Consider the following 18,569-nt stretch of genomic DNA (forward strand, 5'->3'; position numbering starts at 1 on the left):
GTTCTTCCCTGGATCCCTTGCCAGGAGGAAGGAAGAAAAGACTTGCCCCCAGTCCCCAGGGATCAGTGGCACAGGACAGAGGTAGGGAGACTGCCCAGCCTAAGGGGGCCGGGTACCTGAGATCAGCACGGCAGATGTGAGTGAGCCGGGAGCGGCCCAGGCCACAAGGCTCCATGAGGTACTGGGAAGTGAGCATCATGGCCCGCACCCCTGATTCTGGCACAGGTTGCTCAGGATCCAGGGACTGGGAGACGAGCAGACAACCACCACGGGGCAGGTCAGAGCGCCACATCCTATTGGGTGGAGGGTACGACACACACATTCTGGTTCCTGGTGTCTGTTCCCAGTCCACCTCCCTGGCCCCCCAAGGATAGCAGGATGAGAGCTAGAACCCCTCACCGGAGCACCACGAAGTCACGGCAGGGATGGGGTGCCATGCTGTCGGTGACATAGTGGTACAGCTCCACACCTGGCATCAGGGCTTCCAACACCTGGGCCCGCAGCAGGTCCTCATCCCAGAGGGCCCTCTCCCGCAGAACACGGTGTAACACGACAGGTGGAGGGGCTGCCACCTCAGTGGACACCTTCCACACACGCAGGGGGTGCCCATCTGGTGCCTGAGAGCCATGAGAGTGGGGACAGGGGCCAGCCATCAGAACCAGAGAACACCCACTGCACCGCTGCCCCTGCCCCAGTTCCAGCCTGCTTTCACTTCAGCCCCTGACAAGGGAAGGCTGCAGGGGTACTGGGCTAACCCTAGCCAGGTCCAGACAGGCCATCCCTTTGTTCCCTGTCCTCTCCTTCCTCTCTGGATGTCTGTTTCTCCACCTAGTCAAAAGCACAAAGAGATGAGGAGACACAAATTCTCTGGGGCCTATTAGGCTCTACCATGAAATGGATGCCATGCTTGGAATTTCTGAAAGTGAACAGGAAGAGAAGAGGGGGCCCATCATCCAGGAGCTCACCATCTAGCATTGGAAGCAGGACAAGTGCACAGCACCAAAGCTGCTACTTCATGAGTCTTTTGCACATACCAGGCACTTGTGCGAGCTTCTCATCCCACGCCCGTAAAGGGAAGTTTTACTATGCCTTGCTTTACACAATATCGGGCTTGTGGTGTTACTTGTAATTGGAATCCAAGAAAAAAAAGGTGGCTAAGGCCAAGAGAAGGATAGAGGAGTCACCTCCAGTTTGGGACATGACAGGAGGCTCTGAATGAAGGAGAGAGCATATCAAGTTGAGGCTTCCTGTAACTTGGGACATGCAACACTTCTGGCAGGTCAGTCTAGGCAGAAGGACAGCAGGGGCAGAGGCACACAGGTGGGGAGCTCAGCACCACTGTGGTGCAGAAAGGTACAGGAGGCTAGGCTCTACATACAGTGACCTGCCTACAGTGGGGCTCCGGTACAGAAATTCTGGCAGGAGATCCCCAACAACGGAGAGCCCCCCATCTCATCTGGTTCTCAATTTCTTTAGGTACTTGCTCTGCTGGCTGACGTCCTCCAAGATCAAGCTGAGGCACAGTGTGACTGGTAGGACAGCTCCTTCCCTGAGCATCCTTGACCTCCTGCCTGCACCCCTTGAACTCTTTCAGCTCCATGGCAGCCATAGGCGGTGTGCTACTTACCTTTCTACAAGCCAGCTCTGTGTGTTGGGGCCCCGGCATACTCATCCAACCCTTGAAACGCTCAGCAGCATCACGCAGCAGCTCCTGGACACTCTCTTCCATGTAGAGGCTCAGGCTCATGCCGGCTGCTTGGGCCTGCCGCAGCTCAGCCAAGGCTGGGCAGGGAGGGTTGAGCTCAGCTGCATTGTAGGAGCCACACAGCTGTAGCACCATGTCCTGAGGGACCTGGGAGAGCACACACACACAGACACTATGGCCATAAGGAGCAACAGGCAGTCAGGGGCCCACGGGATCTCTCAGGTCCATGTCAAGGGGTACAGAGGCCTAGCTACTGGCAGTGAGGTAGATGAGAAACCTTATAGGAAAAGAGTTGGAAATTAAGGGGGTATGTGTCAAGTGAGCCCTATCCCTGACTTGGGGGGCATAGCTCTGGCCTGATGGTTTCCCTGGATCTGGGCCTAGAGAGACTCACTTGAAAAAGTTTCTTGCAGTCACTGATCATGTGTGATAGGCCCTGGGTGGCAGCCATGTTCTCACTCAGGTCCCTAGGGCCTGGCCGGCCAACCAGGCTGCATTTGCTCCTGATCCTAGAGGGAAGAGCCGGGAGAAGATGATGGCACATGGGCACAAGACAAGATGGATCACTGGCTGGCTTCTAGCAACCCCCCCCCCCCATCCCCATCACAAAAACCACCTGCTGCCCATTAGAAGGCCTTGCTTCAAAACATCCAACTGGTCCCAGGTCCCTGAAGAGTCAGGCTGACCCCTGGTGGTGACACCTGGGAACTGCAGGACCAGCCATCAAGGGTCCACAGTCCAAGGGGAACCCAAACCCTCCCTGCCTGGTCTTGCCATATCCTGCCCTGTTTCACCTCGGAGAGGGGCTATCCTTCTTAGAGACGTTGAGATGGAAGATGGAAGGTGCCAGACACACAGCTAGGTTGCCAGCTGTCATCTGGTTTTCTTCAGCAGAGGCAATGTCACTTAGGAAGTAGAGCAGAGTCTGTAGGACCTCTCGGTTCTCATCCGGGAGCAGCAAGGTGGCAGCCTGAGCTGCTGCCAACCACTGATCCTTGGGGAGGACTGTGAGGAAGGAATGGAAGAACGGCTTTTTTATTCCCCTAGAGCTTCTGGCAGCAAGTCTCCTGCTTCTAGGAATGCAGAGGGCACAGGGGTCCCAAAGGAGGTCAGTGAGAGGAAAGGGTAAAGATGGGCTCTGGGAGGTCTCTAGGTACTGGACTCAGCCCCACTCTCATGTACCATATAATCTTAAGTAGGCGCCTGCCTTTCCTCGGGGCCTCAGTCTATCTTTCCATATGACGGGTTTGGGGAATGGAGTGTGGTCTCCCTCCAAGGGCCTTTCCAACTCTGGATAGCAAATCTTCCAGTGAGCACCAGGTTCATCTCTCACAAGCCCCAGGAATGCAGGGAGATTGAGAATGGGGCAGGTTGTCGGGGATCAGTGTGGGTGACTCACGCTGGTAGATCTGCAGGAAAGTGGTCGTGAGCTTGCTGGTAAAGATAGGCTCCGGTAGGTCCCGGAAATACTGCTTCAGCAGGTCTGCCACATCATAGGCCGACTGGCCCTCGTAGCAAACATGGTCTGGGTTGGCCTCATTCATTTGCCGCAGGTTCTGGATCCTGGACTTCACCCCAGACTTGCGGAAGATGCCCACCTGGCCCAGGCAGGGAAGGGACAGACGAAGACATGCAGGACAGGGGTGGGGTGGGGAGGAATGTTATGAGGCCAGCCCCGGACTGGGTGTCAGTAGTATAGGCCACCCCAGAGACTTCTAAGCCTGGCAGGCTTCCTGCTAGGCAGGGAAGGAGAAAGATGGCAAGACCAAAGAGAAGGGTTTTTATAGCCCCAGGGTCAAGGGGACAGATGGCTTCAATGGAAACGAGTAGGAAAAGAGTGACCTAGGCTAAGGTAGGCTCCTAAAGATGGGGCCTATGGTGCCTGGGCTAGAAAGAAGCTGGCAGAGAGCCCAGCAGAGGGGAGCTTCACCTCCATGCTTGCAGGGCCTTCCTAAGGCTCAGAAAGGTCTCCAGTGGGTCAGAGAGGTCCTCGCAGCTCCCCAATTCCTCAGCCCTGGATTTCTTCCCCAGTGCCATCTGTATTCCTCAGCAGGGCTCACCTGGTCCAGGCACTGGCTGCGCAGGTAGCGCATGGCTTGCTGAATGCTCTGTGGCAGTGGCTGGCCTGTGCGCTGCACATGGATAAGGGGTGGCACCCCAAACACCTGCTGGCCTCGGTAGTCCGGAGTCTTATTCCTTTTCATGAACTTGGGCACTGACCTGTTTGGGGGAGTGACAAGAGTTCTGTGAGGGGTATGGGATAGGCTCAGACGCAGCTTGGAGACTCTGCAGTCTTGGGGGTCTCAGGCAGGGGTGATGGGGGTAAGAAACACACCACATCTCCAGAGTCAACATTCCTTGAGCACCTGCTCTGGGCCGGGCCCTAGGGAGTCACACAAGAATACAGGGAGCTCTCAGTTGGCGGTTACAGGCAATGACAACATATGTGGTCAGGAGTGGACCAAGCAAGAACTTAGGGGAAGACCCATGAGGAAGGGGAATTATCCCTAGTGGATCAGAGAAGGCTTCAGGGAGGATGTGGAAATTCAGCAGGCTCTTGAAGGATAGGTAGGTGTTGTCCCAGAGGAGAAATGGGGAAAAGGCATTCCAGGCAGAGAGAACAGCACAAAGGCAAAGAGGCAGAACAAAGAGTATGGCACATTCAGGGAAGGGCAACAAATTTGCTGGGCTCTACAGTGGCCTTGCTTTAGAGTGGCAGGCTAAAGAAACCAACAGCTGGGGCAGGACCAGAACATGAATGGATCATGATGGGGAGGAAGCTGGACCTTCTTTGGCCCTGGTGTGGGGCAGGCTGGTGGTGGCACTGAAGGGTGTCTATCAGGAGAGCAGCAACCAAGGCTGCCTTTTAAGACAATCTCACTGGTGGCAGCCTGGAGGTTGGGATGGAGACGGTACTGCTCAAGGACCTATGGTACCCCACTCCCACTCCTCCTCACATATGGCACACATACTCACATGTGTCCCATGAGCATCCCCCACAGACATATGCAAGCCATGCTGACCTCTCAGGACATGGCCTCTCCAGCTTCCTGGCCCAACCTAGCACTACTTGGCTTCTGGGCTCCTCCTGCTTATACCTACCTTCTGGGGCTGACCCCCCCCCCAGGGTCCTGGAGTGGAGACAGGAAGGGAACCAAGGCCTGGGTGAGAAGCTCCCCACCCACTATGGCCCAGGAGCACTCACCAGACCCACCCTGGTTTGTGTGGCACAGTGTATTTCTCCATGAAGGCAGTGAGCCGCAGCAGTGAGCCCTTATGCAGGAGGTGGATCTGGCTAGCAAACTGCCAGTTGATCTCCAGTGACTCTGAATTGAGGCTGGGCCGGTGGGAGTTCTGGAAGCTGTGCCAGCGGAGCTTCCTGGTGAAAGGTGAGGAGCAGAGAAGGCCAGAGGAGCAGGTTTGGAGTAAACCTTAGGAAATGTTGAGCTCTTCTGGTTCCTTTATTCTCCCCAAAAGAAAGCAAATGCAGAGAGATGTGAGCAGTCAGCCTTGCTACTGGGCCCGATGGTGGAAAAACCTCATATTAGTCTCCAGGGCTGCCCAGTGGCCAAGCTGTTGTCAGAGAGGGTGGCCAGAGCTGAGGCCCATCTATTGCCAACGAGCAGCCCCAATGGAGGGGCTGATCCGAGAACCCAGAATGGCAAAGCTGTGGATCCAGAGACCACCTCCTCTAATATCTTTGGTTTACACGTGGGGAAACCAAGGCCCGAAGAGGAGCCAGAATTTGCTCAAGGCCATAGTAGAGGCAGACCCTGAACTTAACCTGGAGGCAATCAAGAACCTGCCCCTAGGCCTCAGGACTAAGAAATTGGCTTGAGAGACTTAGTTGTGTGGGGAGAGAGGGGAAGGAAGAGAAGGACGATGAAGGAGGGGGAGAGACAGAGAGAGAGATGTCCCCACCCCTACACAAAACTCCCACCTGCAGGGTCTGCTAAGTGAGGCCCCAACGCCTGAATCCCGTCGTTCACGTAGTCTGGATGCTTGAAGTCCAGCTGGCGAGCCCATGACCTCAGCCTCGTTCATGGAGTTTCCACTACTGTCCAGTTCACTGGAGGAGGCCACAGTGTCAGAAATGGAGTGTCCTTCTTCCACAGATACGCTGTAGGCCGAGGTGGGTTCCCCACCTGAATTCACCTCCTGCCCATGACCTTGGCCCAGGTCTAGGGCCTCGGCCTCAACCTGGGCCTGGGCCTGGGCCTGGGCCAGGGGCTCAGCCTGAGCCTGATACTCAACCTGAGCTGGGATTACTGGCTGAACATCAGCCTGGTCTGGGGCTGAGGACTCTCTGCAGGCTGGAGCCTCTATCTGGGTCAGAGTCTCAGCCTGCCCTCCAACCTCAACTGTGGCTATTTCTACTGACGAAGCAATCTCCTCCTCTTCTTCCTCTTCTTCCTTTTCCTTATCTCTAGTCCGCAGGTCTGGGTAGATGGCCTGAGACCAGAGCTCTACCCGTTGCTGCAGTCCCCATACATGCTGGAGGATGTCATCTAGGTGGGCATAGCTGCCTGTACCTTCCTCATCTTCAGCTTTAGCCCTGACCAGTACTGGCTCAGATGGGTACAGCTCAGACATGTTGTCATAGATGCTGGCATGGCTGCCCGTGGAGCCACAGGAGCCCCGGTGCCCTTCGCAACCCCAGGGTCTACCTGGCTGCCAATCTGCCAGGCAGTGTCCATCCTCGGGGAACAGGCTCTCAATAGACAGAGAGCGAGGGAATGTGCCTGGTTTGTGGTCCCTGGGCACGTGCACGAGGCAGTCACCCCGGTGCACCTGCTGAGGGTGCCGAAACATGGCCACAGGCCAGGCCTCCCAGGCCCTTGGAGTCTCGGTGCCACTGTTGCTGGCTGAGGCTGCTGCCCTATTCTTGGCTCTGTAGAATCCAGCTGAGAGGAAGCCACGGTGACTACGAAAAGAGGAGGCTTTAATGGCCTTCTCTAAGGTGGCTGGGCCACGGTCGGGCCCAGCTTGCCGACTGCCACCCTTTTCCTTCCACCTCAGAGAATCAAGATGCTTAAGGAAGCTACGAGAATGGCGCTTCTTGGCTTTGTCCCGGGGACCCTCATGGCCCTGGGTGGGGCTAAGGAGGGGCTGGTTACTCAGGCTGAGAACGTGGCAGGGCGTGGGCAGCTCCATTGGCTCCGGCTCTGGCGATAGGCTTACAGTGATGGCTGGCAGGGAAGTGGTGCTAAGCTCAGTGAGGACGCTCTCACAGCTGGAGGTCACTGGCAGGCCAGGGCTTGGTGGGGCCAGCAGGTCAGAGGAGTCCACATGAGACCAGCATTTACTTTCTTGCTGGAAGGCCCAGTGGTTGCTGATGGTACACTGCTCTTCTTCTTCTGAGTCTTCATTCTGGGGAGGGAGCCACGGGGTCAGGTTAGAGAAGTCTAGTCCACAAGTCCTTGTTTGTATTCCACTCTCTGCCTCCAAACTCTTGGAGTAACAATGAGGTAAAGGGCCCCACTTTCTGACTGAGGACATGTCCTAGATGCGGAGCTGGCTCTGGGAGTACCAGAATAAGCCAGGAGTCTGAGACGGAGCCCAGACAGATAGTACTAGTCATCTCATTCATCTAATCCCTCCTTATTTCACAGATAGTGAAACCCAGACCCACAAATGAGAAGCCACTTGCCTAAGGTCATACAGTGTCACGTAGCAAGTCATTGACAGAACCATCATTAGAATCTAGGTGTTCTGGGATCCCTGGGTGGCGCAGCGGTTTAGCGCCTGCCTTTGGCCCAGGGCGCGATCCTGGAGACCCAGATCGAGTCCCACGTCGGGCTCCCGGTGCATGGAGCCTGCTTCTCCCTCTGCCTGTGTCTCTGCCTCTCTCTCTCTCTCTGTGTGTGTGTGTGTGTGTGTGTGTGACTATCATAAATAAATAAAAATTAAAAAAAAAAGAATCTAGGTGTTCTGACCTCCTGTGCTCAGCAGCCTCCCAAGTCTCTAGGCTATTGTCTTAGATTAGAATCACAGAATGCCAGAACTGGAAGGAGATTTTAGATTTTCTAATTTTCTATTTTGCAATGTAGGGAAACCAAGGCCTAGAGAGGGGAATAGACTGGCTCAAGGCCACTGAGAAGTCGGTGGCAGAGGTGGGACCAGGTTCCAGGGGCTTCCTGCTTCCCAGACCAGGGCTCTGGCAGCCTAGCTGCCCCTCCTGGCTCCAGACTTCTGGTGGAGAAAGGCCCAGAAGAAATCCACAAAGCCTGGCCCTATGGAAGGATGAGGTCATCACGCTAGCATTCCAGGGCTACATGGAGACTAAGAGTCTTCTCGGTTTCTGCAATCCCAGATTGGCAGAGTCAGAAAGGCCTCATGAAGCTATTAATGTCCCCCTCCAAATCAGTGTAGAGGTGGGGAAAATGGGGCTCAGGGGTACAAAACCTCATAGGGACACAGTTGGGGATCTTGACTCCTAAGATCGTATAGGCCATGATTTTTCCACTGCATTATTCTGTCTCTGCTTATAGTCAAGGAATTATTGCCATCACGAAGCAGGTAGTGGAGGCAGAGAAATTTCCCCGAGGAAGGGCCACCACTAGGTCAAGTTATTGGTAAACTCAGTAGGGGAGAGGTGTGCTGAGGGTGGTGGGTGAGGATGGGCCAGGGTACTTGTTGTCATCCAACCTCCAGGCTATGCTTGCCAGAACCTGGCAGAACCCCTTACACCTCATTCCCACACTGGAGCAAGGCATTACTCTGTACACCCCAGACTCCCAGAAAACCGAAGCGAGTTTTGCAAGGAAACTGTGTATGCTCTGGGTTCAGCGCAGTGCCACAAGACCCCCACCCTTGCCATGACTCACCTGCTTGCATTGATAGTGAATTTCCAGTTTCATCGAGGCACAGTTGTTCAAGGTCATCAGCCTCCTGTAAGGAAAGAAAGCAGCGCTCACCTAAGAGTCCCAACCAAAGCCTACAGGGCATTACCTACCAAGACAGCCCCAAGATGCCCCCCACTAAGGTCACATGCCCAAGCCATCAAAATGTCTCCCAAGACCCAGTGTTCATAACGGTTTCAGTGCCAGACATGGTGCTAGGGAGATTATGGCCTCCATCCTCTGGGAGCTTGTATATGTGGAATAAACCACTACAGAGATGGGGCAAGGTCAAGAACGGTGTAAGCAGAGAGGGGACCAGTTAGATTCCTTTGGGAATCTAACTGAAGGGGGAAAAAGACTCAAGGCCAGATCTTGGCCCTCTAGCTAGAGTGCCTGAGTGGTGAGGTGTCAGAGACACAGACAGAAGCACAGAAGGCACACAGAGAGTAGGACAAGGAACTTCGGTGAAGGGACATTAGGCAGTCAGAGAAGGCTTCCTGGAGGACAGAAGTGGGATTCTTCTTCTTTTTTTTAAGATTTTATTTATTCATGAGAGACACAGAGAGAGGCAGAGACATAGGCAGAGGGAGAAGCAGGCTCCTTGAAGGGAGCCTGATGTGGGACTCGATCCCTGGACCCTGGGATCATGCCCTGAGCCGATGGCAGATGCTCAACCACTGAGCCACCCAGGCATCCCAGAAGTGAGATTCTGGAGGAGGTAAAAACAGGGGCTCCTCTCCCAGGCTTCCACAAGAGGCCGTGACAGGGTAGAGAGGGTAACGGTCAGCAAACAGACCACCACCAGTGTGATGGGGGAAACTGAGGCTGATAAGGCCAGTCAAAGCCAGACCACAAGAGTGCCTCGAGCTAAAATAGCTTTACTTTTCTCTGCAGGCAGTTGTACACTCCAAGTAGAGGTGTGCCTGCTTGGAAGCTGAATCTGGTGGCTGTAAAAAGGCTGGATCAGGGTGAGAAGGGGACAGGCAGGAAGGCCAGTTAGTGGGCCACTGTGATGTATCCAAAAAGTCGTGGTTTGGCTTGAGACAAGGCCCAAAGCAGTGTAAGCAGAGAGGGGACCAGTCAGATTCCTCTGGGAATCTAACTGAAGGGGGAAAAAGACGCAAGGCCAGATCTTGGTCCTCTAGCTAGAGTGTCTGAGTGGTGAGGTGTCAGAGACACAGACTGAGACACAGAGAGCAGTGTGACTGCAACAGATGAGCAGTGTACCAGGTTGGGCCTCTTCTGCTGGTGTGGACAAGGGATTATTTCTTTCTACCGGGAAGCCCCAGCCCAGGCCCTGACCTCCCAGGTCTTGCCCTCAGTGGTCCCTACCTGCACAGGGCCCCCAAAGAGTCCTCATCCAGAAAACTGTGGTCCTTCTTCACAGAGCCAATATCCAGGGGAAACAGACCTTCTGTATGGCAGAGAAAAGCCAAGGTAAGTCGAGGGAGGTAGGTCAGAAACTCAGCGCCGGCAGCCCTTGAGTTGGAAAGGGGAGGCCAGGGAGAGAGGAGGCAGGAAGGCAAAAAAGCTGAGCAGAAGGAGCAGGCCTAGAGTAAAAGGAGGGGCTCCAGGAGCTCGGGTTGACCACTGGAGGCGAGTCCAGGGTTGAGGGAAAGGAGGGCTGAGCTGGATGAGAGGACCGAATGATAAGACAGGTCCCCGGGAGATGGCAGGCCTGAGGCCTTGGGCAGCTGCCAAGAGCCAAGCTTGGTGCCCCTCAGTCCCCTTTGAATCCTGGGCTACTCAGACAGGGAACCTCCTCCCTGAGGTGCAGTGAAGGGAGTGGGGCAAGAGTGAGAACAGAGGACAGTGGGCAGCCAAACAATACCTCATTTCCTCCTACCACTCAAAACGGCAGGGTCCACTCCCTGGAATGCAGGAAGGGGAGGGGAGAGAAGAAGGAGTGGGCTAAGAGGACAGAGAAGCCAGGAAATCCCACCCCTCTCTGGCTTGCTGGTGAAACAAACCCATTTTCTCATGCACCTCATATTAACTGATCACCTACTTTGTGCCAGGTGCTCGGGATTCAGCAGTGAATGAGATAAAAAGGATCCCTTCATGGAGTTTACACTCTTAGGAGAACAACAGACAATAAAGCACATGTGGAATAAGACAATACTGTCCTGAATGCCATGGAAGGCAGTAGCCAGGGTGATAGGATAAAAAGAGGCTGGTGGGGTGGGGGCCACTCGTAGACATGTGGTTAGCGGAGGCCTTTCCAAGGTGATGACTTCTGAGCAGAGTCCTGCAGAATAAGACAGGGCTGGCTGGGCCAGGAGCCTGGGAAGACAATTCCAGGCAGGACTGACACTAAGACTCTGAGGAAGGAAAGGACATGGTGTGAGCAAGTGGTAGAAAGGAGCCTGGAATGCCGTGAGCAAACAGAAGAGGAGTCAACAGACGTGGTCAGGTGATGTAGTCTTGCCAGCCGGAACAAAACATAGGAACTTACCTCATTCTGAGAATGCTGGGGAAACCAAGCGGAGGACCGACCGAGCAAAGAAATGAGAGTGAGGCCCGAGGTTCACTGTACATGGAAGAGCATAGGAGGGAGTGTAGGAAGGAGGCTGGTATGCTAAGGTGGCAGGTGAGTGGAGATGGCAGTTTACACAGGAGGTGGTAGTGGAGGTGCTAGGAAGTGGATCAGTCCAGGATACAGTGTGCAGGGACAAGGGACTTTCAGAAAGGAAAGAGGAATCAAGGATGATTTCTGAATGCGGGGCTCAAGGGGATGGTGGTGCCCTCAGGAGGTGGATTTAGATCTGTTCAATTTGAGATGCCTACCCGACAGATGAGGAGATATGCAACTGGTGGTTGAATAGATGAACCTGGAGCTTGGGAATAAGGTCTGGCAGGGAGATATTTGGGAATCACCAGAATTGGTACTTGGAGAGGGCTTTCCTGGGAAATAAGTGTTGAGATGAAAAAGGGACCAAGACTGAACTCTGGGCTACCCCAACATTTAGATAGCAGTTTGAGAGAGCAGAGTCTTCTCTAAGAAGACAGAAAACAGCATCCAGAGAGAGACAGCCAAGAGAGGTGAGTGTTCCAGAAGCTGAAGGGAGTGGCCACCTGCATGAATTCTGTTGAGACATGAAGTAAAGACTAGGGAATGGCCACTGGATTTGATCACATGAAGGTCACTGGTGATCTGGACAAGGACTGTTTTCTTGGCAAAGTGGCGGCAAAGACAGAGTACAGTGGGGAGGTGTGAGAAGAAGAGGGAAAGGGGAAACAGTAAATATAAACCACTCTAAAGAAAAAAGAGAAAAATGAAGGGAAACAGAGAAATGAGGCCATGGGGAAGTTGAGATGAAGTCAGGATCACCAGGATGCACCCTCCTCATTGTACCTAGACACATGGCATCCTCACAAGTGGTACAGTGCAGGGGCCTTGGCCAAGACAAGGCACTTTAGTAGAAGAGTGACACCAGAGCTGATGAGAGCTGATGAGAATGACCCAGTAGAGATGATGCTGTCACTATAGGAGCAGGGGGCCAAGGTACACAGTTTCTTGTGTGGTTGGAAAGAGGATCTGAGTGCCCCATTTTAGAGATGAAAAACAGAGGGATGAGGCAAATTTCAGGGTAGGGAAGGGGAAGCGACTGAGTAGTCTTACCTTCAAAAAGTTGAGCATACTGAGGGAATCCTGTTGCTTGGAGCCACTTACATGCTCTTTTGGCCTCAACTTCTAACACAAAACAGAGGGAAAGAAACAGGTGGAGAAACAGGGTTAGTTAGGTGCTGGCACTGAGCCACCCTGGGTGTACACTGCCTCACCTCTGGCAGAGAAGCACCTCTAGTTCTCGTGATCTGGAAATGGCAAGGAAAGCAGGGAAGGGGCTGGCATATTTGTTGCATATCACAGCCAGCTAGGATTCACCTTCAGTTCCCCAAACCCTACCCTATGTATATCCTGGCACACCTTTTTTGAACCTTACTCCCTGCTGGTCTCAACACCCCTCTCACTCTCCCACCCCTGCCCAAGTGTTCTTGGGCACCCAAGAACCCACCAGCAGCAACTCCCAGGAATGGAGTCAAGGAATACTACTGAGGGATGAAGCCAGAGCTGTGCCTTCACCCTCCCCTCCTGTGGGAGAAAGATCCCTTTCCATGGCCCTGGGTAGACCATCCTAGTCCAGCTAGGGATACAAAATGTTCAGCAATTATCATTATCTTTCCCACCATCATGCCTAACATTCCCTAGCCCTTTGATAACCAAGTCTCACTTAACACAAGTAATAGGCTGTGAATAAGGTTTTACTATGTTTTATGGATCTCCACACAGGCTCAGAAAGGAAGGACTTGCCCACAGTCTCACGGTTGACCAAGGTAGCAGTGCTGGGGCCAGAGTCCAAGCTCAAGCTGACTCTTACTCAGGACTCCTTATGCTTCTGAGGTGGCAGATTCCCCAGTGCTCACTCTCCCCTATCATTCATCGATTTCCAGCCCTCCCTCCCCAGGGAACCTCCCAGGACTGCTCCAGTGCTCCCCTGTAGCTAGGCCTATGCAGTATAATCCAGTGCTGACTGTCATGATGACACAACATGGACCTGTGGGAATCTTGGAGGACACTGGTTGGGTTAGCCTCTCATCTCTGCTCTGGGAATGCCCAGCACCCCTGCCATCCTCAGTGGAGGCAGGCAGCTGGACTACAGGAGGCCAACGTAGGCTGAATGCCATTAGCAAAGCCCTAGGACTGCCCAGGCAGCAATTTATTTCGTACCCACGTGCTGCCAGAGAGCAGTGGGGCTAGGACTATGGGACCAGGCACTGTGGGGTTGGGGGGTAGAGGAGACTGCTGGCTCAGCAGAGCTACTCTGGCCACAAAGCCAAGCACCCAACATCTCCTTGATTTCCTTGGCACCTATGACCAGAGAACTCCAAGGAGACTTGTGAGGTTTCTCTGAAGACAGGAAGAGCTCTTTCTCTCCAGTGCTCTCCCACAGGGAAATCCAGGATGAGATCCTAGCAGCTGGGCCTGAGAAGTTAAAAGACAAAATGGTATTTGAGAGGATGCCAGGTGGGGAGACAAGGGAGGGAAGAGTGCAGGAAGGTAGAAGTTAGTCCAAAAAAAACCAATAGGCCTCTCAAGGGTCATACACTGATGAAGATTTCAGGGGAGGGGGAAGAGAAGGCTCTGGAGCCCCTGAGGGTTTTGGGGGCAAACAGGAGTGGGGCAGGATGAACATCTCTGCATTTCCCAGAGTGAGCACATCAGGTCAGTGCCACCCCAGCAGTTGCCTCTGCACACAGCTGTAGCCAAGTCTGCTCATGGGATGGTGCACCTGAACACACACACAGACAGGCCCTTCAGTCTGTGCATGCACCTGAATCTGTATGCGCATGGGTTTTTGGTTACTGCAACTTTCTAACCTATGACAAAGATCAAGGAATCATCAGGATTTCTGGGAGGTCCTGGTAAGTGTTTGTTCCCACAGAGCTCAGCCAACAGTAGCTCAGACCCCCTGGCAGGGGGCAATGCAGGCCTGGGAGAGGATACGAGGTCTCTAGGCAAGAGGTGGTCTGGGAGAACTGTGACAAGAGCTGCTGGAAGGGACTTCATGTCAGCCCAGGAAGCATTTGAGGGACGTGGTTTTGCTGTTAGGACACCTGAGCCAGCTGCTACAACCACCTTCCTGTTTCCTGACTGTCCGACACTCCCAGGAGAAGGCCCCTCTCCAGCCTCAAAGCCCCTTCCAGCAGCCAGCTCTGCTATCCCATCATTAGGACAAAGAGAAAGTACCAAAGTGGGGACCTGGTGGGTTTCCAGAGAGACAGGCACAGAAGGAAACAGAGAACCCTAAAGGGCCATGAGTCTAGTATGGGCACCTCAGGCAGGGAAGCCAATCCCCATGGATCATCTTGCATGCCAAGAACATACCCTCAAAGTCCATCACAGCCCTCAGTCATTCATGGCTAGATGCAGAACAAAGAGCAAAAGGAATGATAGAGCCACCTGCCTGCCCATTATTCCCAAGCTCCTTTTGAAGCCTGAAGGAGGTGGGCAAGTGCAGTAATAAAGTCCTACATCTTAAATATCTGCACCATCTACCTGAGCCACAGAGGCAGAGCCCATGGGAGAGTGGCGAGCTACCTGCTCCTCTCATGCTTGGCAGTGGCCCTAGTTAGGGTTGTTGGGAAGGAAAGCAGTTCACTTGGGTGGACAAGTTCTCTCACTGCCACCTAGACCCTCCAGCCCCCTGCTTTTCTAAGCGTGATCCCTGGGCCAGCAGCATGGATATCACCAGGGACCTTGTTAGAAATGCAGGGCAGCCCTGATGGCTCAGCAGTTTAGTGCCGCCTTCAGCCCAGGGCCTGATCCTGGAGACCAGGGATCGAGTCCCACGTTGGGCTCCCTGCATGGAGCCTGCTTCTCCCTCTGCCTGTGTGCCCCCCCCCCATGAATGAATAAATTTTTTTTAAAAAAGAAAGAAATGCAGAATACCAGACCTACTGAATCAGAATTTACATTTAAGTAGATCCTGAGTTGATTTGCATGCACATTAAAGTCTGAGAAGCACTCACCTATATACCCTAGCTCAAAGATTCTCACCCTTGGATACACATGAAAATCAGCTAGGGAGTGAAATGAGTCAATTGGAGAAGGACAAACATTGTATGTTCTCATTCATTTGGGGAATATAAATAACAGTGAAAGGGAATAGAAGGGAAGGGAGAAGAAATGTGTGGGAAATATCAGAAAGGGAGACAGAACATAAAGACTCCTAACTCTGGGAAACGATCTAGGTAGGGGTGGTGGAAGGGGAGGAGGGCGGGGGGTGGGGGGTGAATGGCTGACGGGCACTGAGGGGGGGCACTTAACGGGATGAGCACTGGGTGTTATTCTGTATGTTGGCAAATTGAACACCAATAAAAAATAAAATTTATTATTAAAAAAAAAGAAAATCAGCTAGGAAGCTTAAAAATCCCAATTTCCTGGGGCCCAATCCTCAGAGGCTGATTTAATTGGTCTGTGGTAGGGCTCTCCAAATTAGCACTTTAAAAATTCTACAGTATGGAACACACTGAGACCCAAGGGAATTCTTCAACTCCTACAGGGTTATGTGGCACAGATGAGACTATGACCGTGATCTTTTATTTTCCTTTAAGTTTTTAATTCCATTTACTTAACATAGTTATTTTAGTTTCAGATATACAATATAGTGATTCAACACTTCCATATATCACCCAAGGCTCATCACAACAAGTGCCCTCCTTTATCCCCATCCCCTATTTCATCCATCCCCCCCCCACTTCCCCTCTGGTAACCAGCAATTTCTGCCTATAATTAAGAGTCTGTTTCTTGCTCGTGTGTCCTCTCTCTCTCTCTCTCTCTCTCTCTCTCTCTCTCTCTCTCTGTCTCTCCCTTTGCTCATTTGTTTTGTTTCCTAAATTGTCTTTATCGGACTTATTTCACTTAGCATAAACTCTCAAGCTTCATCTATGTTATTTCAAATGGCAAGATTTCATTCCTATTTATGGCTGAGTTATATTCCATTTTGATTGTGTGTGTGTGTGTGTGTGTGTGTACCACATTTTCTTTATCCATTCATTAGTGGAAGGACACTTGGGCTGCTTCCATATCTTCCCTATTGTAAATAACGTTGCTATAGACATTGCATGTATCCCTTTGAATTAGTGTTGTTGTATTCTTTGGGTAAATACCCAATAGTGAAACTGCTGGGTCATAGGGTAGTTCTATTTTTAACTTTTTGAGGGACCTCCACACTGTTTTCCACAGTGGCTGCAAAGGTTTATATTCCCACCAACAGTGCAGGAAGTTTCCATTTTCTCCATATCCTTGCCAACACCTGTTGCTTCTTGTATCGTTGACTTTAGCCTTCCTAATAGGTGAAGTGATACCTCACTGTAGTTTTGGTTTGCACTTTCCTGATGGTAAGTGATGATGAGCACCTTTTCATGCATTGGCTGGCCATCGGTATGACTTCTTTGGAGAAATGTCTCTTTGTGTATGACCCTGATTTTTTAATTTCCTGTCCAGTTCTGTTTTCCATTGCATTATGCTACTTGCCCTCAGATGCCAGGTAAACAAAGGGTTTAGACTCAAAGGAACCAACTCCATGCCCCCCAAATTTTTTCTTCCCTTCTGATATAGTGGAGTTACAAGCCTGAGTTGAAATACTGGTGCTGCCAGTCACTAGCTCTCTGGCTTTGGGCAAGTTATTTAACCTCTATAAGAAAGACTCAGTTTCCCCCTCTTTAAAATGGAGGTAATAGAGTCTACTTGAAATAGCTACTGAGAGCATTAAATAAAATACTGGAGAGGAAAAAAAGCCCCTGACACAGTATAAGCACTAATTGAAGGGTCCCAAGAAAACAGAACAAACAGAAAAAAGGCCCAGCGAGCATTTTCTTTTGACTCTGGAAAGTTGCTGCAGCCACATTACTGTCAAATTCGCAGATAAATGGCTCTGGAAAGAGAGGTTTGTTAGGAGGCAGAAGTCGCAAAGAGGCCACAATAGCTCCAAAAAGACAAAGAAGTCAAGGAGTTTGAAGCAAGCCCGCGGACTGAATCCCCAGCAAGGACTCTCTGGCAGGAATCTGGAAAATGTAATGGGTTATTACCCAACAGAATGTCAGGGACACCATATCCCAACAATACAGCACCTCATGGAGGGCTGGGAGGCCCTGAGACTCCCTCCCAGATGGAGCAATCAGACATATGACTTGGTGATTAAGGACTTATTTCACTTAGCATAAACTAAAAGCTAAAGCTAAAGTGCTTTGTGCTCATCCCTCCCACCCGCCCCAGCCTGGGGCCAGAAGTGACCACTCATTCCCAGTTGAGTCCACTCATCTGAGGCTGGGGCACAGGTGTCCCAGACTGAGGATTGTCTTATGTGCCTGGCAGGAGAGTGACACTGGGCAGGCTAAGGCAAGTGATATAGGAATGTCTGTGACGAGGAAGACATAGACATGGCCAACACGCACATGAGAAAATGCTCTGCATCACTTGCCATCAGGGAAATACAAATCAAAACCACAATGAGATACCACCTCACACCAGTGAGAATGGGGAAAATTAACAAGGCAGGAAACAACAAATGTTGGAGAGGATGTGGAGAAAGGGGAACCCTCTTACACTGTTGGTGGGAATGTGAGCCGGTACAGCCACTGTGGAAAGCTGTGTGGAGGTTCCTCAAAGAGTTAAAAATAGACCTGCCCTATGACCCAGCACTTGCACTGCTGGGGATTTACCCCAAAGATACAGATGCAATGAAACGCCGAGACACCTGCACCCCAATGTTTATAGCAGCCATGTCCACAATAGCCAAACTGTGGAAGGAGCCTCAGTGTCCATCGAAAGATGAATGGATAAGGAAGCTGTGGTCTATGTATACAATGGAATATTCCTCAGCCATTAGAAACAACGAATATCCACCATTTGCTTCAACGTGGATGGAGCTGGAGAGTATTATGCTGAGTGAAATGAGTCAATCGGAGAAGGACAAACATTATATGTTCTCATTCATTTGGGGAATATAAATAATAGTGAAAGGGAATAGAAGGGAAGGGAGAAGAAATGGGTGGGAAATATCAGAAAGGGAGACAGAACATAAAGACTCCTAACTCTGGGAAATGAACTAGGGGTGGTGGAAGGGGAGGAGGGCGGGGGGTGGGGGTGAATGGGTGACGGGCACTGAAGGAGACACTTGACGGGATGAGCACTGGGTGTTATTCTGTAAGTTGGCAAATTGAACACCAATAAAAAATAAATTTATTATTAAAAAAAAAGGAATGTCTGTGACCCCCTAATCCTGCTTATATGTCCAGATATGCAGATTTCAGCAGTTTCAACTGCTATATTCCGCAGGCCATTCTCTGGCCGAGGCTAGGATGATATGCTGGGACAGGTCAGGATGGCATTCAGCTGGCACAAGCTGAATTCCACTGAGATTTAAGCCCAGATGACTCTCTCCCTGGGGAGGGTCCCAGCTGATCTGAGCCATAAAAATTGAGGGAAGGACATACTCAAAAGCTCCAGAGTCAAATCA

At 51.9% G+C, this 18,569-nt stretch overlaps 1 protein-coding gene across 8 annotated transcripts in view; it reads right to left on the reverse strand.

The window, feature by feature from the left end:
- STARD8 (StAR related lipid transfer domain containing 8) overlaps positions 1–18,569 on the reverse strand; it is a 96,735-nt gene that overhangs the window by 18,599 nt on the left and 59,567 nt on the right. For 3 of the 8 annotated variants that reach the window (XM_055338841.1, XM_055338839.1, XM_055338844.1), the window contains 12 exons: positions 12,170–12,238; positions 9,880–9,961; positions 8,533–8,596; positions 5,646–7,075; positions 4,911–5,084; positions 3,766–3,925; positions 3,105–3,303; positions 2,500–2,710; positions 2,100–2,214; positions 1,628–1,852; positions 400–617; positions 117–293 (listed from right to left, as the gene is read on the reverse strand). In XM_055338841.1, the coding sequence (XP_055194816.1) occupies positions 117–293; positions 400–617; positions 1,628–1,852; positions 2,100–2,214; positions 2,500–2,710; positions 3,105–3,303; positions 3,766–3,925; positions 4,911–5,084; positions 5,646–7,075; positions 8,533–8,596; positions 9,880–9,961; positions 12,170–12,238 (3,124 nt within the window). Of the gene's footprint in view, positions 1–116; positions 294–399; positions 618–1,627; positions 1,853–2,099; positions 2,215–2,499; positions 2,711–3,104; positions 3,304–3,765; positions 3,926–4,910; positions 5,085–5,645; positions 7,076–8,532; positions 8,597–9,879; positions 9,962–12,169; positions 12,242–18,569 lie in introns of all 8 variants that reach the window. The other 5 variants (XM_055338838.1, XM_055338843.1, XM_055338840.1 and 2 more) reach the window with 4 other exon arrangements.

This window comes from Nyctereutes procyonoides, unplaced genomic scaffold (genome assembly GCF_905146905.1).
Source record: "Nyctereutes procyonoides isolate TBG_1078 unplaced genomic scaffold, NYPRO_anot_genome, whole genome shotgun sequence".
In the NCBI taxonomy this organism is placed as follows: Eukaryota; Metazoa; Chordata; class Mammalia; order Carnivora; family Canidae; genus Nyctereutes; species Nyctereutes procyonoides.